This window comes from Labrus bergylta, chromosome 3 (assembly GCF_963930695.1).
Source record: "Labrus bergylta chromosome 3, fLabBer1.1, whole genome shotgun sequence".
Taxonomy (NCBI): Eukaryota; Metazoa; Chordata; class Actinopteri; order Labriformes; family Labridae; genus Labrus; species Labrus bergylta.
The window spans coordinates 2,971,712-2,998,434 of NC_089197.1; the positions used below are offsets into that span (position 1 = coordinate 2,971,712).

The 26,723-nt window shown below is 41.5% G+C and overlaps 2 protein-coding genes across 2 annotated transcripts; both read right to left on the minus strand.

Annotated features, from left to right (window-relative positions):
* Positions 1-2,955: 2,955 nt before the first annotated feature.
* On the minus strand, positions 2,956-9,191 carry LOC136178560 (gastrula zinc finger protein XlCGF57.1-like). Its single transcript, XM_065952490.1, has 2 exons — positions 8,896-9,191; positions 2,956-4,605 (listed from the first exon to the last, which is right to left on the minus strand). The coding sequence occupies exons 1-2, from the start codon at positions 9,062-9,064 to the stop codon at positions 3,290-3,292; spliced, it is 1,485 nt and encodes a 494-aa protein (XP_065808562.1). The 5' UTR covers positions 9,065-9,191; the 3' UTR covers positions 2,956-3,289.
* An 11,203-nt stretch (positions 9,192-20,394) lies between these two features.
* On the minus strand, positions 20,395-26,385 carry LOC136178494 (zinc finger protein 708-like). The gene is made up of 2 exons (XM_065952375.1): positions 26,096-26,385; positions 20,395-22,890 (listed from the first exon to the last, which is right to left on the minus strand). The coding sequence occupies exons 1-2, from the start codon at positions 26,262-26,264 to the stop codon at positions 21,155-21,157; spliced, it is 1,905 nt and encodes a 634-aa protein (XP_065808447.1). The 5' UTR covers positions 26,265-26,385; the 3' UTR covers positions 20,395-21,154.
* Between the last annotated feature and the right edge of the window lie 338 nt (positions 26,386-26,723).

A 26,723-nucleotide genomic window follows, 5' to 3' on the forward strand; every position in this document is an offset into this window, starting at 1 on the left:
CTTCTATAGTGTCCCTCGTGTATGTTTTGTTTCGAGTGGGCGCGAGCCGTCGGCAGGTTTCACCCATTCCTCCATCTCCAAGTTCTCCTCGATTGTCTTCAGGACGTCTAAACTGATCGCGGTGCTGTGGGGGACGCACTGAGGAGAAACACAGACGAGCTCTGATGGAACAAACACCACATGACTTCAAATAACACGTGAACTTTATCATTCATGTGGAGGCAGAGCAATAACATAGAACACCTTGTTCTGGCTTCTGGCCTTACAATAAACTACAAATACACCAGCTGGTACCAGGAGATACGTTTTAAATAATTCACTACACATGAAATAAAACAGCAGCTTTGGTTTGAGCATCACTTCAGAGAACATGCGTCTCTGAGTCTATACGCACGCCGTGTGTTTGTCAGGAGACTTCTCAGAAAACATATTTATATTTTCATTTCATTGTACAGTGTTCCCCTTTGTTATTTTTTGTATTATATCTTTGCTTTAATACAGTGTATAGCTTCTGTACAGTTTATTTAAGCAAATTTACCCTCTTTAATGAGTTGCATTTCGTACTTTTCAAGCTCTATTTTTTTTTTTTGTTTCAAATGTTAAACCTGCATCAACAAAACGAGGTGTAATGCCTGCCCCTAAAAAAATTAGCTTTCATAGGATTGTTACTCATACACAGAAACCATTGTCAAAATTCCAAGTCAAGTCTGCCACTGATTAAATACCAAGTTTAAAAACCAACTTAACCAAACGTCTCAGAAAATGTAATGTAACAAGGTAATCAGTCGAACAAACAAAGAAAATATGCTGCTTTACTTTACAAGCTTTATGGAGACACCCCAACACCTACACTAATAACTAACTCACCTAAGCCTCACTTCTTCAATGGCTTGTCGAGCTCGAGGCGTCTCCCAAACTCGGACACCATCCCAGAAGACCACTGACCTAGTCACCTGAAACACACCGAATTTGGTGCACCCCCTCCCCAGAGTTACCACCAAAAATAAAAAAGGCAAAATAACAAAGTGGCAAGTCCTGCTTGCCTGGCGGCTTGCTGATCAGGGTGCTCAAAAATAAAACTCTTGTCAAACAAACCTTGTTACACCATTGTAATTTGAAATATCAATTAATCAAAATGACGGTCAAACTAACAAGTACAACTAATGCTCTGAAGAAAGTCAAATCTTTAAATCTTCAAACAAATTGTACCAGTAACAAGTCAGAGAGGATACTTACCACTCTGCACAGATCAAGTTCCAAACAAACTACAAAAAACAATCTGATACACAACTAATTAGATTTACAACTACCAAGTATCAAGCCAAATCCAAGTTCAGAAGTCAGACCAGCCCCATTTTCTCACAACCCAGGAAAAGCCTCCTAATCAAAGAAATGTGCAAACTGTAAATCAGTGGTGATTGTAATGGTGAATGTGTGTAGTGTTGACGAGAGAGAGACAGAGGCTGTATCTGAATTGCCAAGTACATACTCAATCTTTCAGTAGACAGTACCTACTATCCATGCTGTATACTGTTAGTACCTACTATTCAGTAGGAAGATATTTGTTCCTACTTCTTCTGATTCATTCAGTAAAGAAGTGACGTCATTTACATTTCCCGAACCGGCCGCATTCACCTGTTTTTTTTTTTTTTTTGTGTTTAGCTTTATTCAAGAAGAGTAATGCACATATACAGTCAGGTAAACAAAAAACAATATTACAATGTAAATCAAGTAAAAGGCAGATTAAATAACTAAATAACATACAATACATAAAGAAAAGTACAAATGAAAGACAGTAATATACAGAATATAAAATAAACCAATAAAAACACATTTAAAGAGTTAAATCATTATTTAAATAGAGGGGGAAAGGTTTTATAATAATGCAGACATTTGTTATATTTTCTGTTGTTAATTCAAAGTAGTGATTTCAGACGGGACTTTAACTCTAGATTAAAAATGGATTCTATTAATCCACGTTCGTTTATTTTGACCTGGAGGCGGACGTGAAGTGACGATTTACGTTTAGTTTCGCACTGCATTGTGGGTGGTAAAATACAATTCATTTCCTGAAAGCACGCATCCGATCCATATTGTATAAACCCCGGAAATTAGTATCCATACTGAAATGTTCAGTATGCTGAAGTGGACCCAAACAATGCATACTGAATGACCACAAAAGTTCAGTATACTGAAACTCCTACTAAAAAGTACTGCCTACTGAACTGTGGCTATTCGGGAAAGGGCCCGAGAATAAGAAGCCACTTTAAATACTGAGGCCCTGTGTGCCCAGGTGCACAAAATCAAATGAAGTGGCTCCGCCCCTCTTTACCTGAAGGCAACCTGAGTGGGGAGAAACACAAGGCAGCAGAAAGAGCACTGACTGGGTGTGTGGTTATGGTGCACCACAAAGAGTGCACAGTGATCTGGGTCGGAACTTCGAGTCCGAGGTGTTCCAGAAAATGGGCTCACTGTTATTGAGAAAATGCACAACACACCTTTTCGACCACAGTCTGATGGACCGGTAGAAACATTTAACTCCACCCCGCAGAAGATTCTGGCCACAACAGCCGAGCGCTGACACGGGGACCTTAGGATCCCCTACGCTGTCATGGCTTACAGAGCAACCAGGCACAGCGCTACCAGTTTCACACCCAACTTCATGATGTTCAGCCGTGAAGTTAGTGAACCGGGGGACCTGGTAACTGGCCTGCCCCCGACCCTTAAACAGCTCCTTCTTCCCCTGAGTATGTCCAGCAAACTCCGGGAGAGTCAGAGTGGAGTTGGAGTTTTGTATTCTGACTGCAGGATTCTTATTAATGGTTAAAGGTTTTCAGTTAAATAAACCTGGACCTGATCTGACTGTGGTCGCTCTGCATCAGGATCTGCTGAGTTCCTTTTCTTTACCAAAGAGACTTTAGGCACTCGACACAAAATAACACTAGTAGATGAAAGTCTTTCTCACTCTACATCAGTTTATTTATTACAAAGTGACGCGTGAGCTGTCTGAAGAACTTCTGCTAACCAACACAGAGGCATCCAAGGAAACAGAGTGACAGAAGAAGATATCAGCAGAGAAGAAGAATCCTTACACTGTAACTGTTTCATATAAACACTTTAAATTCAAACGTCATAGCTGATCCCAACTTACTGGTTCATATGTCAGCAACAAAACATCAATGTCAAAAAAGTAGATACAGATTTATGTATTTTATCTCTTTTTTGTCTTATATACACATTAGTGATGTGAAGTTGGAATCCTTTGGATCAGTTTTACCATTGCACAGAATTAGCATTTCTCTCCTGTGTGAATCATCATGTGTGTGGTCAGATTTACTCTTTGGGTAAAGCTTTTACTGCAAACAGAACAGCTGAAGGGTTTCTCTCCTGTATGAACTAACATGTGTGTGGTCAGATGTTGTCTTAGGGTAAAGCTTGTACTGCAAACAGAGCAGCTGAAGGGTTTCTCTCCTGTATGAACTAACATGTGTGTGGTCAGAGTCTCTTTCCGGTTAAACCTTTTACCACACTCAGAGCAGCTGAAGGGTTTCTCTCCTGTATGAACTAACATGTGTCTGGTCAGATTCCCTTTCCGGCTAAACCTTTTACCACACTCAGAGCAGCTGAAGGCTTTCTCTCCTGTATGAACTAACATGTGTATTGTCAGACTTGCACTTTGGGTAAAACTTGTACTGCAAACAGAGCAGCTGAAGGGTTTCTCTCCTGTATGAACTAACATGTGTTTTGTCAGACTTCCACTTTGGGTAAAGCTTTTACTACAAACAGAGCAGCTGAAGGCTTTCTCTCCTGTATGAACTAACATGTGTCTGGTTAGACTTTGTCTTTGGGTAAAGCTTTTACTGCAAACAGAGCAGCTGAAGGCTTTCTCTCCTGTATGAACTAACATGTGTCTGGTCAGATGTTGTCTTTGGGTAAAGCTTTTACTGCAAACAGAGCAGCTGAAGGCTTTCTCTCCTGTATGAACTAACATGTGTTTGGTCAGATGTTGTCTTTGGGTAAAGCTTTTACTGCAAACAGAGCAACTGAAGGCTTTCTCTCCTGTATGAACTAACATGTGTCTGGTCAGATTCCCTTCCTGGTTAAATCTTTTACCACACTCCGAGCAGCTGTGTTGTCTCTTACCAGTCTTTAGTTTCTTATTTTTCAAGTTTAATTCTGACAGATCTTCTCTTGTCTCTTTCCAATCATCACTGTCAACAGTCTCAGGTTCATAAGAGTCTTCAGTCTCGACCTCAGTCTCTGGTTGTAAACGTCTCTCTGGATCTGAGTCTCTCTCTGGTTCTGCTCCTCCACAGTCCTCTCCATCAACTCCTGTTTCCATCTGTTCAGTTTGTGTCTGATGAAGCTGTGAGGACTGAGGTTTCTCTTCATCATCTTCACTCTTCACAGAGACAGGAGTGAAGGGGAACTTGGTGGTATCAGCCTCCTCCAGTCCTTGAAGCTGTTCTTCCTCCTGACTGAGCCACAATTCCTCATGTTCTTCTTTAATGTGTTGGGGCTTAGTGTCCTCCTGGTCCAGAATGTGGCTCCACTCCTGCTGCTCAGGTGGAAGCTCTTCTTTACTCACCAACAGCTGCTGGACATCTGCAGGACACAGTAAACAAACATTAACGGTACTTAAACTGCTTTTTAAATATTAATAAGGGCTGTCAAATGATTTCATTTTTAAAGGCTGAAAATCAATAGTTCACTAGAACTGATCACATTTTAATCATGTTTGGAATTCACTCATTTTGCATTTAAAAAACGTTTTTAATGCTTTTATTTTGTAATGCCTTAAGTTTAGGTTACTTTACTTCCTCTTCGGATACAAACCTACCTTTATTTTGAAAGAAAATAAGGAACTTGTCTAAGGCTGTGAAGATTGAGGTTTCTCATCATCATTAAGTCCTGGAGAGCGGGCAGCCAAGGTTCGAAGCCGACCTGTGGCTCCTTTCCAAAACGGACTATGATCAGACAGTATGTTGAACAGAAAGGCTGGCGTTATGTAAATGAGCCATGTGCTGCTGATCACTTCCTGATTATGTCAGATACTACCTCTTCACACACCAAAGTGCTGAGCTAGCTCAATCTTTAGGAAAGAATAAGATATGTGTCCAACAGAGAGTTTTTGCAATTAAACTGCGGAAGCAAGCGGAAATTGCAACAATTAGTTGCATTTTTTTTTAATATAACTCCATCTGACTACCCTGAGTACCCTGCCACCCCCCTCAACAACCCTCTCCTCCTCTTCTTCCTCCTCCACCGACGGCCTCTCATAACAGCTGATCAGGTGAGAAGTCAGCTGAGGAAGATCAAGGCGAGGAAGGCCAAAAGGTCCCGACAGCATCAGCTCCAGACTCCTGAAGGACTGTGCAGACCAGCTCTGTGAGGTTCTTCTGCACTTCCAAATATTACATTTCTGTATTATTTAAAATTTAACTTAGAACAGTAGTATATATATTTTTTGTCTGTCCGTATGTTCACGTCAACTCTGTTACCTCTGTTATAAAACTGCATTAAATCTTCCTGTGGTGGGAAACCTCTGGAAGACAGTGAGGTATGTCCATGTTTCTTCTCTCATTATTTAGTAATATGTTGAGAAATCATCAACAGTAGATTAATTCTTCGTCAAATCTGTTGTGTTAATATTCAGTGATTATCTCAGTCAATTGAAAAAGTATATATATGATAAAAATCTATTAAATTTGGTTTTAAGAAATGCTAGCTGATATCTGGTGTGAGGTTAGCATAAGGAGTAAAAGTACAAAATGGTGGAAAATGTCAACTCTGTTACTGTCAACTCTGTTTATGTTTTAAACAATTTGATCGTAACAGAGTTGACGATACGTAACAGAGTCACATATCACATTTAAGTATTTGGCAATAATTGATATTATTGATAATTATTATTGATTCTAGGTTATTTTACTGCAACAAGTACATCTGTGTTATACAATTTCAGGATAAGGAAGTCAGTCATTTATCTTCTAGGGAGATGAATCTTTCAGCAGCTGAAAGGCAGCAGCAGTACAGGGCCCGGCGAAATGCCGGAAAATAAAACGGGAGAACTCCAAATTACAAAGAGAAATCAAACAATGAAAGGTTTTGCTGAAAAAGAAAACAACTGCTGTCCGAAAATACCAGAAACGCATCCAGAGACTGACACCTGTGTCTGACTCCCCTCCATCAAAAACACAAAAACAAATAGGAAAACATAAAGTCCCTGCAGAAATTCAAAGAACTATCCTTTATCACAACGTGCTGACAGAAAATATAAAAAAGAAGTATCAAGACACAAAAGAAGAGAGAGTGTGTCAGATGATATCACGGATAAAAACCTACAAATTACAGAAAACAACACAGATCTCATTTGGTTTTTCAAGAAAGCGGTTTGGAAAGAAAAACCAAAGGGACCTGTCTTTTCAAAGAAGAAAATATAGATCCAGACAAAGCAAGCTCCAGAAGGAGGTAAAAGAATTCTTTTTGAGAGATGATCTCAGCCGCTTGACTGCAGGAAAAAAGTCAAAAAATCACAACAGGAAAAGCAAAAATGCAGAAAAGGTTTCTAAATGATACCATAAAGAACCTACATCACAAATTCATTCTTGAGAATCCATCAAGTCAGCTGTCATATGCACTTTTCTGTTTCATGCGTCCTTTCTGGGTTGTCCACCCATCCATGTCTGACAGAGAAACATGTCTGTGTAAAATTCACGAGAACTTATTCTTCATTGTGCAGAAGCTTCATACTCTCCAGCTTATTGGCACAACTGACTTCGAAATCATCTCCAACTCATTAAGTTGTGATGCTGCAAGCAAAGAATGTATGTATGGAGCATGTGACAAATGCAGAAGCAATGTCTATCAGTTCAGCAGTGACTATGATGCTGAAACACCGGTGAGGTTCACTCAGTTGACAACTGAACTGGCAGAAAGGAGGAAGAAAAACAAAGACAGTGAAAAAGAATCACAACCAGTCTGAATGACTGTAAAAAAGGAGATGGAAAGTTGTCTAGGAGACCTTAATGAGATGTTTCAAAACCAGCTGAGAGTTTTCATGAGACATCAATTCAACATCAAAACACAATACATTCACTACCGTCAGCTCAAGAAAAACATGAAATCTCACGAGTGTTTGATCTACATTGATTTCTCAGAGAATTATGCATGTAAATTGTCAGCAGAGATTCAGGCAGTTCACTTTGCATCCTCTTAGAAGCAGGCAACTCTACACACTGGGATCCTTCATGTGGGTGAAGTGGACAAACATTTGTGCTTTACATCCATCTCAGCATCAAAAGAGAAAGGTCCACCTGCTATATGGACACACCTGTCCCCTGTTCTGGACCACATAAAAACCCATCACCCATCAGTAACTGTCGTTCATTTTTTTAGTGATGGACCGTGTACCCAATACGGCCAAAAGGGCAACTTCTACTTGTTGAGCACGGAGTTGTACAAGAAGGGCTTCAAGAAAGGAATATGGAACTTCTTTGAAGCAAGGCACGGAAAGGGAGCTCCAGATGGAGTGGGTGGGGTTTTGAAAAGAAGAGCAGACAGATTAGTTAGTGCAGGGAAAGACATTCCAAATTCCATGCAGCTGTATGAGTGTCTTCTGAGTTCCCAGACCTCTAGAAAGCTGTTCTTTGTTGATGAGGAAGCTGTGGATAAAGCTGTGAAGAAGATGCCAAAAGTACTCCCAGTAGTTCCTTCGACAATGCGCCTTCATCAGCTGATCACTCTGACACCAGGAAAGGTCATCTACACAGATGTCAGCTGTGTCTGTTCAACTAGGCAGATACTTGAGTGTGCATGTCACAACACACAAAGGTTTGAATTTCATGTCCAGCCCAGCCTTTATGTCCCCACTGAAGAGCAACAAGTGCAGGCAACACATGACATCATGTGGGACGGCAGAAATGTCATTGGCCAGTGGTGTGTCATCAAATATGATGATGACATTTATCCTGGGACCATTATCGAGGTCAACGGGACCCATGCAAAGGTCAAATGCATGCACAATGTGGGGAGGAATCGCTTCTTTTGGCCAAACCGCGACCATACCTTGTGGTATCTCTTCGACGATGTCCTCAGAATCATTCCACAACCAACCGCTGTGACGGGACGTCATGTGGAGATAGACCCAGAAATATGGGCCGAAATTGCTGCAGACTAGCTCAAAATAGTGAAACATGGATGCCACGTTTCCTGAATGCATAATGGTCTTGGATGCAGGGTTCTAAATTAACTTTTTTGATCACCAGCCAATCAGAATTGTGTTTTATTGTGTTTGCCACTGGTTTTGGGCTTAGTTCTTGGCTGTCAGTATTGTACGAGACACACACCGTTATTATTCAGATTCCTGAAATATTTATATCCCAGATGTATTATTTAGGATTAAAAAATGTTTCTGTATATAAAATGTTGTTTAAATGTTCAAATTAAGCCGCAAGTTAAAGTGAATGTGTAATAGTTTTTTGGTCTTTTAACTATGAGTGGTCAACTCTGTTATGCACGTCATCTCTGTTACCATCAATGTCAACTCTGTTTGTGTTATGTTTTGATTTAAAAATGATGATTCTGATTCTGAAGTGGAGGCTGGCTTGACCGCAGTCTGATGCAGAGGGTGGCCTGAAGTTTGTGTGCCCAAAGATACAATTGAATAGCATATTGTTAAGGTTTCTAAAACGTATCTCCAATAACCAGATCCGTTGCTGGATTCAATAGGTGAAGACTTAAAGAGTCTTTTAGTCCAGTAAACTCAATGATGTTGTTAGCAGGAGCTAGCTGCAGCTAACACTGTGCTGTGTGCGTCTGTGGAAGTTAGCTAAAGGCTCTGCTATCTGAAACATGAGCAGGAAACACGTTTCCAGCAGTGGAAAGAAAACCAACCTGTTCTCTGTAGCTTGATTTCAGGAGTTAAAATCACATCCAGCAGTTTTCTTTGTCGGTGGAGCTCCTCTTCGTATCCACTTGTTGTTCTTTCTTCTGTTATATCTCTGATAACCGCAGCGAGCAGCCGTCGACTGAATAACTCTTTAAGATCCTTAAACCCGGCCATCTTACACACATCCAAGAGTCACAGAGGGGAAACTCAACTCAGCGCTGACGTCTTTACAACTTTACTCTGATCATCTACTGTTACGTTAGCACCCTAACGATCATTAATAAACACACGGAGAATCACGTGTCTGCTCAGCAGGAACGTTGACTCACAACTTGTGTTACACACTCAATGGTCCGGGTGGAAACAGCCCGCTTTAGTTCCCTTTACAGAACACCTCCCCTCCCTTTGACTTGCATTGTAACCACACGGTTGACCGTTTTTCCTTCTTCTTCTTTGGATTTTATTGGCAGCTGGCATCCAAAAAGTTGCATTACTGCCATCTGCTGGATTTAATTATCACTCACATTCCTATATCCTCCTCAATAAACCTGTTCTCAAGAGAGATTTAAACAAGCATCTTCTCCTTTCCCTCTCCCCACACTCTGATGTGGATTCCCTTGTTGTTGATATGTTTGATGATGAAGAAATTCTCCGTTGACACTGACTTGCTTACATAATGATCATTTTATTGACAAACAAGTTACAGCATCGCCAGGCTCGCCATGGTTTGACCTGGGAGAGACACAGCCAAAAGTGATCTCCCCCCGAACACACAGAAACTCTGGTATTTATGGACACACCCCACAGGAGAACAACATGGGGACATCTGTTTGTTTTCAGGACACCCCTCTTACTACAACTGCGGGGGTTTCTGTCTTAGATATATGTATGTCATAAACTCAAAGGACAACACAGGTCACAGATACAATCTCTTGTCCCGATGTCCCTGGGCAACTCTCTGGACACAGGGGCCCCATTGTACACATTCCACTGAGAGGGCTCCTAAATCTCCTTCAGATACTATCTCCAGATGCGCCCGTTGTAAACTTATAGTATCTCTGTCCTGGTTACAACAGACACTTCAACTCCAAAATACTTTTTACATCTCTTCTTACGAGTCCCTCTCTCTCCATTTCTGACATCATGTTCTGTCTATGTGCTACATACTTTCTACATTTAATAACTACATGTTCAACTGTTTCTGCTAGATTGCATATCTCACAAAGACCAGATGGATGTTTTCCAGTGATATGTAGAGAGCTATTTAAATGACTGTGATTGATTCTTAACCTGGACATTACGACCTCCTCTCTTCTGTTGCTCCCTCTGTATTTTACTTTATCTATTTCCCTCTGAATTGAATATAAATGTCTTCCCTTTGTCTGATTGTTCCAATATTGTTGCCATTCCTGTTTGATTTTATTCCATGTGACTCGTTTCCCCTCTGACTGAGATCATTTGATGTTAATATCAATCCTCTCTTTCTTTACAGCTTCCTTTGCCAACCTGTCCACCTTTTCATTTCCTGCTATACCTGAATGTGCTGGAACCCACATGAACATCACATCTGTCCCCTGTTTAACCACCTGGGAATGTGTAAATATGATTTCATATAATACATCTTGACGACTGTGAGATGATCCTGATTGAATACTGTATAAAGCGCTGACTGAATCACTGCATATCAGCACTTTCCTTCCTTTGATTTGCTCAACACATTCTAATGCAACTAAAATGGCGTACAACTCTACTGTGTACACGTTCAGGAAATCTGACATTTTCTTCACTACTTCAACATGGAGTTTTGGGATAAACAGACCTTTTTCCCACCACCGTATTGCTGTATTTAAAACTTTGGAAACCTATCTTTGTCTGTTTATCCTCATTCACCTCATTGAATAGTGTATGTATATAGTGTATTATGTCCAATGGGTGGCGCTGTTGTACATAATTATCATTGTCTTAAAACTGTAGAAAATACCGGTAGTGACTCTGCGCTGCACAGCTCCTCAGAAATCTCACAGAATAAGAGCAAATGTTCAGGTAAAACAAAAAATATATTTTCACATATCATTTATAGACCCTCTAACAATCATATTTTAGTTGAAGGAAATAAATTTGACAACAAAATATATATCTACGATTCCTCACAAAACATGGTTAACAGCTCGGTTGAGTTGCCAGTCTACGCAAACGGCCTGGCTCAAGTCACTCATTTCTTATTTTGTTCACCTTTTCTAACCATTGCTACTCGTTCAATTTGTTGAATGAATTATAAGTTATTAAGATCTTCTCTCTGTGATGTTTACATATGAAAAAACTGAACATTTTGTTGCAGAAATGAAAGAAATCCATTCATGTCTAAAGTAACCCTCAAGAGTCAACCAGCTGGTTGACCTGCATATCTGCTTCCTGATTGGGTAATCCGAAAAAATATAAACTGAAATGTTGCTTAATGAAGAGGCAGGAACACAATTTTACCAACAAATAATTTTTTGCAAATGGATTTCTTAGTGTGGAAGTCAAAGGGTTAAGTAAGCATCCCCACCTGTGGCATTTTCCAGCACTCACAGAGGTAGGATAGGATAGGATAGGATAGGATAATACTTTATTGATCCCCAGAGGGGAAATTCGGGCGTTGCAGCAGCACAGACAAGTAAGCTCAAAATACACATTAAACAGAATAGATAAGATAAATAAAAATAAAAACAGGGGGTATATACAAGTACAGAATGAATGATGAAGTTAACTATGCAGGGAATTGAGACAGTATTTGCAGAAAATGACAAGATAAAGTGACAAGTGATTAAAGTGACTTGGTATGATAAATAGCAGCAAGTAATGTAAACAGCAGAGAAGAGAGGCAGTGTTGTACCACAGTAATGCAGAGTGCAGTTATATAATATAATTGTAAGAGCCAATATGCAAATTATTGATTAATACTAAATATCTAGTTAAAAATGATTAAAATCTCATAACAGTAATTTCATGTAAATTCATAATGTTTAAAATTGTTTTATAGGCATAATTTAGTCATTTATAAATGATAAAAAGGTTATTGTTTATATTTTTGGATGTTTATGTTATGACAGCACTGCGTAGTTAAAGTTGTGACGGAGGTGACGTAAGCAGTTTGGAGTCCGATATTGATAGAAGCTACACAGTTTTTTGACCGTGCATTAAACCTGTATTTTACTTTTAAGTTTTTTCAGTAAACCTTTAAAACGAAGGAAAGTTGTCCTGTCTTTTCGCTCGCGTTGCAAATACTGTGAGTTGACTCCAAAAAGTGGTACAGAGGACGAAGAAAGAGACGGAGTGCCACGACAATAATGTAGTATAATATAATATTATATAGTGCAATATGAACAATATAATGTAATATAATAGAATGTTATAAAATATAGACTAATATAATAAAAATATATAGAATGTACAGTATATATATATATATATATATATATATATATATATATTGATGCTAAATAATAATAATACAATAATACAATGTTAGTAATGATAATAATGAAGCAATTCATGTGGGTAGTGTTTTATGGGGGTGAAGTTTTGTGTCAGGACGGATTGTTATTGTTGTCATAGGCTGCTGTTGTACAGTCTTATGGCAGTGGGCACAAAGGAGCACCTGAAGCGCTCTGTTTTGCACCTGGAGGGATGAGGCGTTGGCTGAAGGAACTGCCCATCTGCCACAGCTCACCATGTAGAGGGCAAGAGGAGTTATCCAGGGTGGATAAGATTTTATCCTTCATCCTCCTCTCACCCACTGACTCCAAAGTGTCCAGATCAAGACCCACTACAGAGCGGGCCTTCCTCACCAGCTTGTTCAGCCTGTTTGCATCACCAGTCTTGATGCCATCCCACCAGCACGCCACAGCAAGAAAGAGGGCACTAGCCACCACAGACTGGTAGAAGGTCTTCAGGAGTCTGTTGCAGACACTGAACAGTCCTCTGTACTCCTTCTCGTCGTCATCAGTGATGCACCCAACAATGGAGGAGTCGTCGGAAAACTTTTGAGGTGGCAGGAACCAGAGTTAAACCTGAAGTCTGATGTGAAGAGAGTGAAGAGAAAAGGTGCCAGAACAGTTCCTTGAGGTACTCCTGTGTTGCCCGTCACTACATCAGAGACACAGCCGTCGACTCTGACATACTGTGGCCGGCCCGTGAAGTAGTTGAAGATCCAGGCTGAGTTGTCAGGGCGCAGCTGCATATCCAGCAGTTTGTCCCTCAGGAGGCAGGGCTGGATGGTATTGAAAGCACTGGAGAAGTCAAACAACATGACTCTCACAGTGCTTCCCTGCGTCTCCAGGAGTGACAGGGCTTTGTGGGTCAGGAAGATGATAGCGTCCTCCACACCAATGTGCCTCTGATATGCAAACTGCAACGGATCCTGGAAAGCAGTGAGCAGGGTCCTCAGGTGCTGGAGAACCAGCCTCTCAAATGTCTTCATGACATGTGACGTGAGTGTCACAGGTCTGTAGTCATTGAGAGCGCTGGGACGACCTTTCTTTGGAACTGGGACGATGCAGGAGGTCTTCCACAGGTCAGGCACCTTCATCAGCCTCAGGGAGAGGTTGAAGAGGTGCTGAAAGACTCCTGCAAGCTGCCCAGCACACACCTTGAGGATCCTGGGACTGATGTTGTCTGGTCCACTAGCTTTTCTGATGTGGAGTCTGGAGAGTTCTCTTTGTACCTGGCTGGTAGTAAGAGTTAGAGTGGGACAGTGAGCGGGGGAGGGGTGTAGAGAACTGTCTATTGTCATGCAGGTCCTTAAGGGAGGGAGCAGGGGGTTGAGGGTGAGGGTGGGCTGTCCTTTGAAGTTGCTGGTGAGGAGCTGAGAGAGGGGGGGGTGAGGTGGTTAGGACCTTGATGGGAGGAAGAGCAGAGTCTCCAGCAGAGGTGTGAATGGGGGCTGAGGTGGTGGGGGGAGACCTAGACCCACTATTCGAGCTCACTGGGTCGGGGGATGTGTCAAACCTACTGAAAAAAAGGTTCAACTCAGCAGCAAATACTGGGTCTCCTTTAATTCTGGGTTCCGGCCTGCTGCAGCCCGTCATCTGCTTCATGCCATTCCACACCTCCTTTGAGTTGTTCATCTTGGCCTCAGTCTTGTCCTTGAAGTTGTTCTTGGCCTCTCTCAGCTTCTTCTTTAACTCCTTTTGGACAGCCTTGAGCTCCTCACGATCCCTAGTCATGAAGGCCCTCTTCTTTCTGTTGAGGAGAGCTTTAATGTCTTTATTGATCTATGGTTTGTTGTTTGAGAAGCAGCAGACCTTTTTGGTAGGGACTATGGTGTCCTCACAGAAACGGATGTAGTCTGTAATACAATGAGACAGACCTTCAATGTCATCACCATATTCCTCCTTAAACAGTTCCCAGTCTGTGACATTGAAGCACTCCTGCAGGGCCTCCTCTGTATCCTTAGACCAAACCTTCAAAGTCCTTGTGTTGGCCACCTGCTGCACTCTTAATTAATCCAGTGCATGTTCAGGTGTCATTGAGATTTTCTTTATTTTGAATTCTGACTGCAGGATTCTTATTAAGGGTTAAAGGTTTTCAGTTAAATAAACCTGGACCTGATCTGACTGTGGTCGCTCTGCATCAGGATCTGCTGAGTTCCTTTTCTTTACCAAAAGAGACTTTAGACAGTCGACACAAAATAACAAGTAGATGAAAGTCTTTCTCACTCTACATCAGTTTATTTATTACAAGGTTACTGTGGCCAAAGGAGCCAATTTGGGTTGTTTGTTGTTGCTCCACCTCGGAACATGAATTACACGTTTTAGCGCACGCGTCAGTTTGTAGAATGACTTGTTATTCTTTCTGTGAAGTTTGGGGATGCTTCTTTTGAAACATGACTTATTATCGCATTACAAATTATATTTTCCTTCATAAGAAACTTGAAAGGAGCAATATGTAACTCTTACACCTAGTGTTTAAAACTGGTACTGCAGTCCAAATTCAAAATAACTGATAATTAGATAAATACGAAGCGTACGACGGAGGATTAGGGCCACGTCATTTTTTTTTTTAATTTCGAGATTAAAGTCGTAAATTAACGAGTTCGAGACCAGCCTGCGCAAAAATGATGAGAGGAGAACCCTTAAAGTCTTTAAAGAATAAAGTCATTATTTTATCTATATCAGAAGAGCATCCTGTTCTCAGATGACAAACATGGATCATCTTGTCCTAAATGTTTCAATAATAAGGAAATAGGATACTTCCTTGTGTAGTCAGTAAAAACAGTTCAAGAGAAGTTTTCACTTCAACTTGCAAGACCTTGTTTATCTGTAAAATGATGAACAGGACACAAACTGTCTCTACACATGAGACACTTTAACAAGGCAGACCGATAACAGACACAAATAGTTGTTTTGGGGCTTTACTTATGCAGATATGAAACTACACATGCATCATCATCTTCACATTGTCTTTAAAATATCAGCACCCTGAAAAGAAAGAAACTGTGGCTTTTCCGAATAAAATAGGTAGGCTACTTTAAGAGTTCTACTTTCATCATTTTCACGCAGGCTGGTCTCCAACTCCAACAAAAGTTTCTTTCCGTGAAGAGCCGCCCTCTCTCCTGTCTGCTCTGTGAGAAGTTCAGCCTGAACACCTCAAACACTCACAGACAGACACACTTACACCTCAAACACTCACGGACAGACACACTTACACCTCAAACACTCACGGACAGACACACTTACACCTCAAACACTCACAGACAGACACACTTACACCTCAAACACTCACAGACAGACACACCTACACCTCAAACACTCACAGACAGACACACTTACACCTCAAACACTCACAGACAGACACACTTACACCTCAAACACTCACAGACAGACACACTTACACCTCAAACACTCACAGACAGACACACCTACACCTCAAACACTCACAGACAGACACACTTACACCTCAAACACTCACAGACAGACACACAGAGAGACTGAAAATGTCTCCACTGTCTTTATTCGTCTTCTTACTGATTTCTCGTGTCTTTGGTTTGAATGAGGCGATGTCCGCGCATGCACCGAGGATGAGATTCTCAAACACAGGTAGGAATTCTTCTTCTTCTTCTTCTACATCTGCAAATCATTTGTGTGGATGATTCCTTTAGAGGTGACAGGACGAGTTTTGGTCAAACGAGTGACAGTGTGATGAAGCTGCAACTTTAGGGGAGACCGGTGTCGGTTGTCACACTTTTCACTCTCTTCTCAGAGTGGAGAGGGAGCAAGGAGGAGCAGTACATGAAAACAGACACTTTTTTCGGACTTTAGCTATTGTGAACGTACAAAAGTAGGTACATAGATTAAATATACGAACCCCAAAAAGGGCAGAATATGGGCTCTTTAAATGTATCATCTATTGTATTTGGTTTGAAGTCTCTATCGCTTGCATTTCTCTCAATTTCCAAACAGTACACAGTTAGAAGTTATCTTCTTCAGACTATAATTAAAGCAGTTTTCTCACTTGTGTCTCCGTCCGTGTTCTGCTATCTTGGCTCTGTCCGACGCCATATTTCAGTCTTTACGACATTCTTAGGTTTAAGTAACTTAAAGTAATGCATAATAGATCTATAGTTAATTCTTCTTCTTTTTTAATTATTTACCAGGTTTACACCACATGAGGGATTTCCTACCTATAGCACAATCCGAAACTGAAACTCCTCTCCACCTTGTGTCTTCGCTGCCGTTCCCCCTTGGACGCATGAGTTTTCCAAAAGTCTCCTTCAAGCAGCTTCTCCTCCAAGTCAGCATTGTGAGATCTTGGGATCTGTATATCCAGGGCCTTACCGGCTGCATATGCGTCTTCATAGATGTCTATTTGGTCTTTTTCAAACACCCTGAGCTCTCTGGGTAGATTATGTGGGATTTCACCTGTCTTTCCTGCAAGTGTTTTCTGATTGGGTGCAGTCGGTTTCGTTCCTGTTGGATTTGAAGTCCTGTTCAAAAAAGATTCTTGTGCCCTGCAATAGGATTTCTCTTTTCCCCCAAGCCAATCTGTTGTCTTGTGTCCTAGTCAACCAAAGAGACAACAATCGAGCGTGGTCGAGGGCCAGAATACGGTACAGAGCACTATGTGAGCACAGCAGCTATTAAGACAACATCCACTAATGCAATTTTAATAGAAGCTGACGAGACACCTCTAGAGTTAAGGAGAGAAAAACTTACACTTGTGTACTGGTGGAGAGGAAGACCCTTATGGAGTTAGATGACTTAATCAGATTGACTGATAGCTAGGCTAATCGCTGTCTGCGCAGATGCAACGCTAAAGTGATCACATTAAATCATACCCTTGAATCTACTCTACTGTAATTGGCTGAATAGGAAGGAGACATCTGATTGGCTACAGAATTTCCCTGCTGAACAAAATCCATTTGTGAATCTAACCACGGCAGAGGAGTCACAAAAATCCCACACACAAATGCAGTGAGGTTCACAAGTGACAGTTTGTAAATGCAGACTGAACAGTTTATACATTTGTGGATTTCTATTACACATATACAAAACTATAAACATTTGTGTGTGAATCAGAAATACATTTGTGAATCTTATTTTTTTATTTGTGGATTTGTTTTAAATTTATATAGAATGAAGAATATTTGTGTGTGCATTGAAATACATTTGTGAATTCTTCTGTGTGCATTTGTGAATATTGAGACTGATCTCACTCCATAGACCCTGCAACAAAGACTATCCAGAGTTGTTGGGAATACTCCAGGTTCCAGAGGTGAGGATTTGGATGGAAAAGGAATGACTGTGCAAAAACATATATGCAGAGAAAATCCCTCAACATCAGTTGGACTGTGAAGAAGGAAAAGTCTGGTATATCCCCCATCATGGTGTTCACCATCCCAGGAAGAATCATTTGCAGGTTGTGTTTGTGAAACAGGACCAGTATGCAAAAAGAAGGTGGAGACAGGTTCAATACATCTGGGATCTGTTCTGGAAGCGGTGGGTTCAGGAGTGCCTCCCTCTGCTTCAAGAACGGCAAAAGTGGAACAGACAAAGGAGGAGTCTTGTGCCTGGAGACATTGTCATTGTCATGGATTCAACTGCCCCTCGTGGCTCTTGGCTGCTCGGCCCAGTGGTCGAAACATTTCCTGACAAACATGGTGTTGTTCGGTCTGTTCGCCTTAAAACAAAGTCTAATGTGTTGGAAAGACCAGTCACCAAACTTTGTCTATTGAATGCAGCTGAAGATGTTTATTGATAATGCATTAATGGCATTGTTTTTGTTTGTGGCTCTTTGTTTGTATTTTGTGAATTGTTAGCTCCACTTGTCACTAACAATTAGGGACCGGAGTGTAAGAGCCATATTCATGTTTTTGGGTCAAGCTGTAAATCATTTTCATGATTGTGCCACTGGGTGTCGCTGTCCTATTGTTTCAGTCACAGGTATATATGTATGTCACTTGTCAAGGTACGGGAGGTGTTCGACCCCGGAAGGGTTTATGGTTTTTGACCGCTGAGGCGGCAGGCGGCATGGAGAAACCGCAGCTGTATTGTTTGTTTGTTTGTTTAGTTCAAAAGAATGGAAACTGATGGACGCTGTATTCACTTCATGGTGCTGCAATAAATGGATTGTATTATGCTGCAAACCAAAGTCACGACTGCAGAAATCTTATTGATCGACAAACAGCAAACGGTATCGTATTGACCTACGACAGTACGGCGCGTCAGCCAGGTCACTCCTGGGAGTCAAAACAAAACGGCAGCTTTAGTATTAGACTAAGCTTCTATAGTGTCCCTCGTGTATGTTTTGTTTCGAGTGGGCGCGAGCCGTCGGCAGGTTTCACCCATTCCTCCATCTCCAAGTTCTCCTCGATCGTCTTCAGGATGTCTAAACTGATCGCGGTGCTGTGGGGGACGCACTGAGGAGAAACACAGACGAGCTCTGATGGAACAAACACCACATGACTTCAAATAACACGTGAACTTTATCATTCATGTGGAGGCAGAGCAATAACATAGAACACCTTGTTCTGGCTTCTGACCTTACAATAAACTACAAATACACCAGCTGGTACCAGGAGATACGTTTCAAATAATTCACTACACATGAAATAAAACAGCAGCTGTGGTTTGAGCATCACTTCAGAGAACATGCGTCTCTGAGTCTATACGCACGCCGTGTGTTTGTCAGGAGACTTCTCAGAAAACATATTTATATTTTCATTTCATTGTACAGTGTTCCCCTTTGTTATTTTTTGTATTATATCTTTGCTTTAATACAGTGTATAGCTTCTGTACAGTTTATTTAAGCAAATTTACCCTCTTTAATGAGTTGCATTTCGTACTTTTCAAGCTCTAGTTTTTTCTTTTTTGTTTCAAATGTTAAACCTGCATCAACAAAACGAGGTGTAATGCCTGCCCCTAAAAAAAATTAGCTTTCATAGGATTGTTACTCATACACAGAAACCATTGTCAAAATCCCAAGTCAAGTCTGCCACTGATTAAATACCAAGTTTAAAAACCAACTTAACCAAACGTCTCAGAAAATGTAATGTAACAAGGTAATCAGTCCAACAAACAAAGAAAATATGCTGCTTTACTTTACAAGCTTTATGGAGACACCCCAACACCTACACTAATAACTAACTCACCTAAGCCTCACTTCTTCAATGGCTTGTCGAGCTCGAGGCGTCTCCCAAACTCGGACACCATCCCTGAAGACCACTGACCTAGTCACCTGAAACACACCGAATTTGGTGCACCCCCTCCCCAGAGTTACCACCAAAAATAAAAAAGGCAAAATAACAAAGTGGCAAGTCCTGCTTGCCTGGCGGCTTGCTGATCAGGGTGCTCAAAAATAAAACTCTTGTCAAACAAACCTTGTTACACCATTGTAATTTGAAATATCAATTAATCAAAATTACGGTCAAACTAACAAGTACAACTAATGCTCTGAAGAAAGTCAAATCTTTAAATCTTCAAACAAATTGTACCAGTAACAAGTCAGAGAGGTTACTTACCACTCTGCACAGATCAAGTTCCAAACAAACTACACAAACAATCTGATACACAACTAATTAGATTTACAACTACCAAGTATCAAGCCAAATCCAAGTTCAGAAGTCAGACCAGCCCCATTTTCTCACAACCCAGGCAAATCCTCCTAATCAAAGAATGTGCAAACTGTAAATCAGTGGTGATTGTAATGGTGAATGTGTGTAGTGTTGACGAGAGAGAGACAGAGAATAAGAAGCCACTTTAAATACTGAGGCCCTGTGTGCCCAGGTGCACAAAATCAAATGAAGTGGCTCCGCCCCTCTTTACCTGAAGGCAACCTGAGTGGGGAGAAACACAAGGCAGCAGAAAGAGCACTGACTGGGTGTGTGGTTATGGTGCACCACAAAGAGTGCACAGTGATCTGGGTCGGAACTTCGAGTCCGAGGTGTTCCAGAAAATGGGCTCACTGTTATTGAGAAAATACACAACACACCTTTTCGACCACAGTCTGATGGACCGGTAGAAAGATTTAACTCCACCCTGCAGAAGATTCTGGCCACAACAGCCGAGCGCTGACACGGGGACCTTAGGATCCCCTACGCTGTCATGGCTTACAGAGCAACCAGGCACAGCGCTACCAGTTTCACACCCAACTTCATGATGTTCAGCCGTGAAGTTAGTGAACCGGGGGACCTGGTAACTGGCCTGCCCCCGACCCTTAAACAGCTCCTTCTTCCCCTGAGTATGTCCAGCAAACTCCGGGAGAGTCAGAGTGGAGTTGGAGTTTTGTATTCTGACTGCAGGATTCTTATTAAGGGTTAAAGGTTTTCAGTTAAATAAACCTGGACCTGATCTGACTGTGGTCGCTCTGCATCAGGATCTGCTGAGTTCCTTTTCTTTACCAAAGAGACTTTAGGCACTCGACACAAAATAACACAAGTAGATGAAAGTCTTTCTCACTCTACATCAGTTTATTTATTACAAGGTGACGCGTGAGCTGTCTGAAGAACTTCTGCGAACCAACACAGAGGAATCCAAGGAAAAAGAGTGACAGAAAGAAGAAGATATCAGCAGAGAAGAAGAATCCTTACACTGTAACTGTTTCATATAAACACTTTAAATTCAAACGTCATAGCTGATCCCAACTTACTGGTTCATATGTCAGCAACAAAACATCAATGTCAAAAAAGTAGAGACAGATTTATGTATTTTATCTCTTTTTTGTCTTATATACACAATAGTGATGTGAAGTTGGAATCCTTTGGATCAGTTTTACCATTGCACAGAATTAGCATTTCTCTCCTGTGTGAATCATCATGTGTGTGGTCAGAGTCTCTTTCCGGTTAAACCTTTTACCCCACTCGGAGCAGCTGAAGGGTTTCTCTCCTGTATGAACTAACATGTGTTTTGTCAGATTTCCTCCTAGGTTAAAACTTTTACTGCAAACAGAGCAGCTGAAGGGTTTCTCTCCTGTATGAACTAACATGTGTGTGGTCAGAGTCTCTTTCCGGTTAAACTTTTTACCACACTCAGAGCAGCTGAAGGCTTTCTCTCCTGTATGAACTAACATGTGTCTAGTCAGACTTCGTCTATGGGTAAAGCTTTTACTGCAAACAGAGCAACTGAAGGCTTTCTCTCCTGTATGAACTAACATGTGTGTGGTCAGAGTCTCTTTCCGGTTAAACTTTTTACCACACTCAGAGCAGCTGAAGGCTTTCTCTCCTGTATGAACTAACATGTGTCTAGTCAGACTTCGTCTATGGGTAAAGCTTTTACTGCAAACAGAGCAGATGAAGGCTTTCTCTCCTGTATGAACTAACATGTGTTTTGTCAAACTTCCTCTTTGGGTAAAGCTTTTACTGCAAACAGAGCAGATGAAGGCTTTCTCTCCTGTATGAACTAACATGTGTTTTGTCAGACTTCCACTTTGGGTAAAGCTTTTACTGCAGACAGAGCAGCTGAAGGGTTTCTCTCCTGTATGAACTAACATGTGTTTTGTCAGATTTCCACTTTGGGTAAAGCTTTTACTACAAACAGAGCAGCTGAAGGGTTTCTCTCCTGTATGAACTAACATGTGTTTTGTCAGATTTCCTCTTAGGGTAAAGCTTTTACTACAAACAGAGCAGCTGAAGGCTTTCTCTCCTGTATGAACTAACATGTGTTTTGTCAGACTTCCACTTTGGGTAAAACTTTTACTGCAAACAGAGCAGCTGAAGGGTTTCTCCCTTGTATGAACTAACATGTGTTTGGTCAGATGTTGTCTTTGGGTAAAACTTTTACTGCAAACAGAGCAGCTGAAGGCTTTCTCTCCTGTATGAACTAACATGTGTGTGGTCAGATGTTGTCTTTTGGTAAAACTTTTACTGCAAACAGAGCAGCTGAAGGGTTTCTCTCTTGTATGAACTAACATGTGTTTGGTCAGATGTTGTCTTTGGGTAAAACTTTTACTGCAAACAGAGCAGCTGAAGACTTTCTCTCCTGTATGAACTAACATGTGTGTGGTCAGATGCCCTTTCTGGTTAAATCTTTTACCACACTCCGAGCAGCTGTGTTGTCTCTTACCAGTCTTTAGTTTCTTGTTTTTCAAGTTTAATTCTGACAGATCTTCTCTTGTCTCTTTCCAATCATCACTGTCAACAGTCTCAGGTTCACCAGAGTCTTCAGTCTCGACCTCAGTCTCTGGTTGTAAACGTCTCTCTGGATCTGAGTCTCTCTCTGGTTCTGCTCCTCCACAGTCCTCTCCATCAACTCCTGTTTCCATCTGTTCAGTTTGTCTCTGATGAAGCTGTGAGGACTGAGGTTTCTCTTCATCATCTTCACTCTTCACAGAGACAGGAGTGAAGGGGAACTTGGTGGTATCAGCCTCCTCCAGTCCTTGAAGCTGTTCTTCCTCCTGACTGAGCCACAGTTCCTCATGTTCTTCTTTAATGTGTTGGGGCTTAGTGTCCTCCTGGTCCAGAATGTGGCTCCACTCCTGCTGCTCAGGTGGAAGCTCTTCTTTACTCACCAACAGCTGCTGGACATCTGCAGGACACAGTAAACAAACATTAACGGTACTTAAACTGCTTTTTAAATATTAATAAGGGCTGTCAAATGATTTCATTTTTAAAGGCTGAAAATCAATAGTTTACTAGAATTGATCACATTTTAATCATGTTTGGAATTCACTCATTTTGCATTTAAAAAACGTTTTTAATGCTTTTATTTTGTAATGCCTTAAGCTGAGGTTACTTTACTTCCTCTTCGGATACAAACCTACCTTTATTTTGAAAGAAAATAAGGAACTTGTCTAAGGCTGTGAAGATTGAGGTTTCTCATCATCATTAAGTCCTGGAGAGCGGGCAGCCAAGGTTCGAATCCGACCTGTGGCTCCTTTCCAAAACGGACTATGATCAGACAGTATGTTGAACAGAAAGGCTGGCGTTATGTAAATGAGCCATGTGCTGCTGATCACTTCCTGATTATGTCAGATACTACCTCTTCACACACCAAAGTGCTGAGCTAGCTCAATCTTTAGGAAAGAATAAGATATGTGTCCAACAGAGAGTTTTTGCAATTAAATTGCAGAAATTGCAACAATTATTTGCATTTTTTTTTAAATACAAAAAAATCAAGACTTTTTTCACACACTTTGATGTAGGGATGTAATGATTCACGATACGATTCACGAGACTGGGTTCGCGATACGATTCTTTCACGATTTATTTTACAAATTGAGACTGAAGAAACATTTTGAAATAACTGAAAAAGATTCCTTTAATTTATTCATGAAAACACCATGGGGGGGGTGGGGGGCACAGACCCTTAAAGGGATCATGGTGTTCATGTGTTTCTTTGAATAACAGCAGTCAAAACAATTATTTAAACTTTTAACGGTCTGTCTAGCTTAGTTTTTGTTCCTGCAACTCCCTTTTCTGAGCGCACATGAATGCATCTCTCATTATCTGAGCACCCCTGAATGCAGCATGGTCACAGCACATTTTCTGAGTAATGGCAGAGAGAGAGACATGCCCAGAAAAGTCTGAAGTAAGCTAAGCAGCCTACTTTATTTTCTGATGGTTCTTGAGGACTTTTTATTATTGTGCACACCCAGGCCTCCGCTGGTGAAAGTGTGCTCACCTGTGTGTGTGTGCAAGTGTCTGTGTGTGTGTACAGTGTAGTGTCTCAGCTACAGACATCACACCCTCAGTCTCTTATTCTCATCTCAGGAGACTTGAATCACGTTTCCCTGTCTGCCACTCTCCCTACTTTCACTCAGTATGTTGACTGCCATACCAGGGACAATAAAACTTTGGACTTACTGTATGCAAACACCAAGGATGCATACAGATCATCACCCCTCCCCCCCACTGGGCCGCTCAGACCACAACCTGGTGAGACTGCATTCCATTTACATACCTATGGTGAAAAAACAACCCCCCACAACCAGGTATGTGAAGAAGTGGTCTAAGGAGGCCACTGAGGCGCTGCAGGACTGCTTCGACACCACTGACTGGGAGGTGCTGAGAAGCCCACATGGGGAGGACATCGACGGTTTAACCCACTGCATCACAGACTACATAAACTTCTGTGCTGAGAACACTGTACCCACCAAAAAAATACAGTGTTTCTCAAACAACAAACCCTGGGTGACCCCTGAGCTGAAAACCCTGCTCAATGAAAAGAAGAAGGTTTTAAGAGCTGGAGATAGAGAGGAGCTGAGGAGGGTGCAGAAGGAGCTCAAAAAAATCAAGGAGGGGAAAGCCAGCTACCGGGCAAAGATGGAGGAGCATTTAGAACAGAAAAATGCAAGAGATGTCTGGAGGGGCCTGAATAACATCTCAGGTCACAGCAGAAGGCGTGGGAGGGGCCCTGAAGCAGGAGACAGGGAGTGGGCAAATGAACTGAATCTGTTCTTCAATAGATTTGATTCTGCTCCCAACCCCACCCCCACCCTCCAGAACGCAGACCAACCCGCTTTTTAGACACTCCATCTGACTACCCTGAGTACCCTGCCACCCCCCTCAACAACCCTCTCCTACCCCTCTTCCTCCTCCACCGATGGCCTCTCCATAACAGCTGATCAGGTGAGAAGTGAGTTGAGGAAGATCAAGGCGAGGAAGGCCACAAGGTCCCGACGGCATCAGCTCCAGACTCCTGAAGGACTGTGCAGACCAGCTCTGTGAAGTTCTTCTGCACATCTTCAACCTTTTAATATTACACACCTTAAAGTTTGGGGATCTGGTAGAATTTAAGACTACACAAATAATGTGTAAAGCAAAAAATAAACTGCTACCTGTAAACATACAAAAAGTGTTCAAAGACAGAGAGGGGGGTTATAACTTTAGAGGGAAACTAAACTTGAAACAGCATTATGCTCGGACCAATTTAAAAAGTATGTGTATTTCCATTTGTGAGGTGGTTTTGTGGAATGGTCTTGACGAAACAATTAAACAAAGTATGAATATAATGCAATTTTTTTTTTAAATGTACAAAAGATATATCTTTGAAAAGTACAGAAATGAGGAAGGAGAATGTAAATCTCACAGCTGTTAATGGCGCCTGTTCATTTTGTTCTGTTTTTCTTAATCACTCGATTGGAGTATTTTTTTTTGTATTGTCTGTTTAGTTTATTTGATTGGATTTTGCATTTGTTAATGGTGAAGAATGGGGGTAGGACTTGACAAGCCTAGGCTTCTTCCTATTCCTTTTTGAACGAGTCAAATGTGTATTATATTGAAATTGGCTTTTTCTTTTATTTTTATTTTAATAAAATGTGTGTGTGTGTATGTGAATGTGTATGTGAATGTGTATGTGAATGTGTATGTGAATGTGTATGTGCATCGTGCGCGACACAGAGAGCAGAGGAGAATGGTAAACGACCATGTAGAGACAGAAATGACATGATGCCGTCGTGTAAAGAAGATAGAATAAACTTTCGTTTCTGAAGTGGAGGCTGGCTTGACCGCAGTCTGATGCAGAGGGTGGCCTGAAGTTTGTGTGCCCAAAGATACAATTGAATAGCATATTGTTAAGGTTTCTAAAACGTATCTCCAATAACCAGATCCGTTGCTGGATTCAATAGGTGAAGACTTAAAGAGTCTTTTAGTCCAGTAAACTCAATGATGTTGTTAGCAGGAGCTAGCTGCAGCTAACACTGTGCTGTGTGCGTCTGTGGAAGTTAGCTAAAGGCTCTGCTATCTGAAACATGAGCAGGAAACACGTTTCCAGCAGTGGAAAGAAAACCAACCTGTTCTCTGTAGCTTGATTTCAGGAGTTAAAATCACATCCAGCAGTTTTCTTTGTCGGTGGAGCTCCTCTTCGTATCCACTTGTTGTTCTTTCTTCTGTTATATCTCTGATAACCGCAGCGAGCAGCCGTCGACTGAATAACTCTTTAAGATCCTTAAACCCGGCCATCTTACACACATCCAAGAGTCACAGAGGGGAAACTCAACTCAGCGCTGACGTCTTTACAACTTTACTCTGATCATCTACTGTTACGTTAGCACCCTAACGATCATTAATAAACACACGGAGAATCACGTGTCTGCTCAGCAGGAACGTTGACTCACAACTTGTGTTACACACTCAATGGTCCGGGTGGAAACAACCCGCTTTAGTTCCCTTTACAGAACACCTCCCCTCCCTTTGACTTGCATTGTAACCACGCGGTTGACCTTTTTCCCGCCACCATATTGCTGTATTTAAAACTCTGGAAACCTATCTTTGTCTGTTTATACCAAGGGGCAACCTCCGGTCTCGAAAAATGAAGCCTATGCGGAAGTACAAAAAACTGCAGTTCCTCGAGGTTCCGCTTGAGGCTGGCTGCAGAAGCGCCGGAAGTGCCATAAGCCCACAGCCAAAAAAGCCCGTTTT

Excerpts from the sequence above, each read along its gene's own strand:
- LOC136178560 (XM_065952490.1), bottom strand. The coding sequence starts at position 9,064 with ATGGCCGGGTTTAAGGATCTTAAAGAGTTATTCAGTCGACGGCTGCTC. Across the intron at positions 4,606-8,895 it reads AATCAAGCTACAGAGAACAG|ATGTCCAGCAGCTGTTGGTG; the intron begins GTTGGTTTTCTT and ends TGTGTCCTGCAG.
- LOC136178494 (XM_065952375.1), bottom strand. The coding sequence starts at position 26,264 with ATGGCCGGGTTTAAGGATCTTAAAGAGTTATTCAGTCGACGGCTGCTC. Across the intron at positions 22,891-26,095 it reads AATCAAGCTACAGAGAACAG|ATGTCCAGCAGCTGTTGGTG; the intron begins GTTGGTTTTCTT and ends TGTGTCCTGCAG.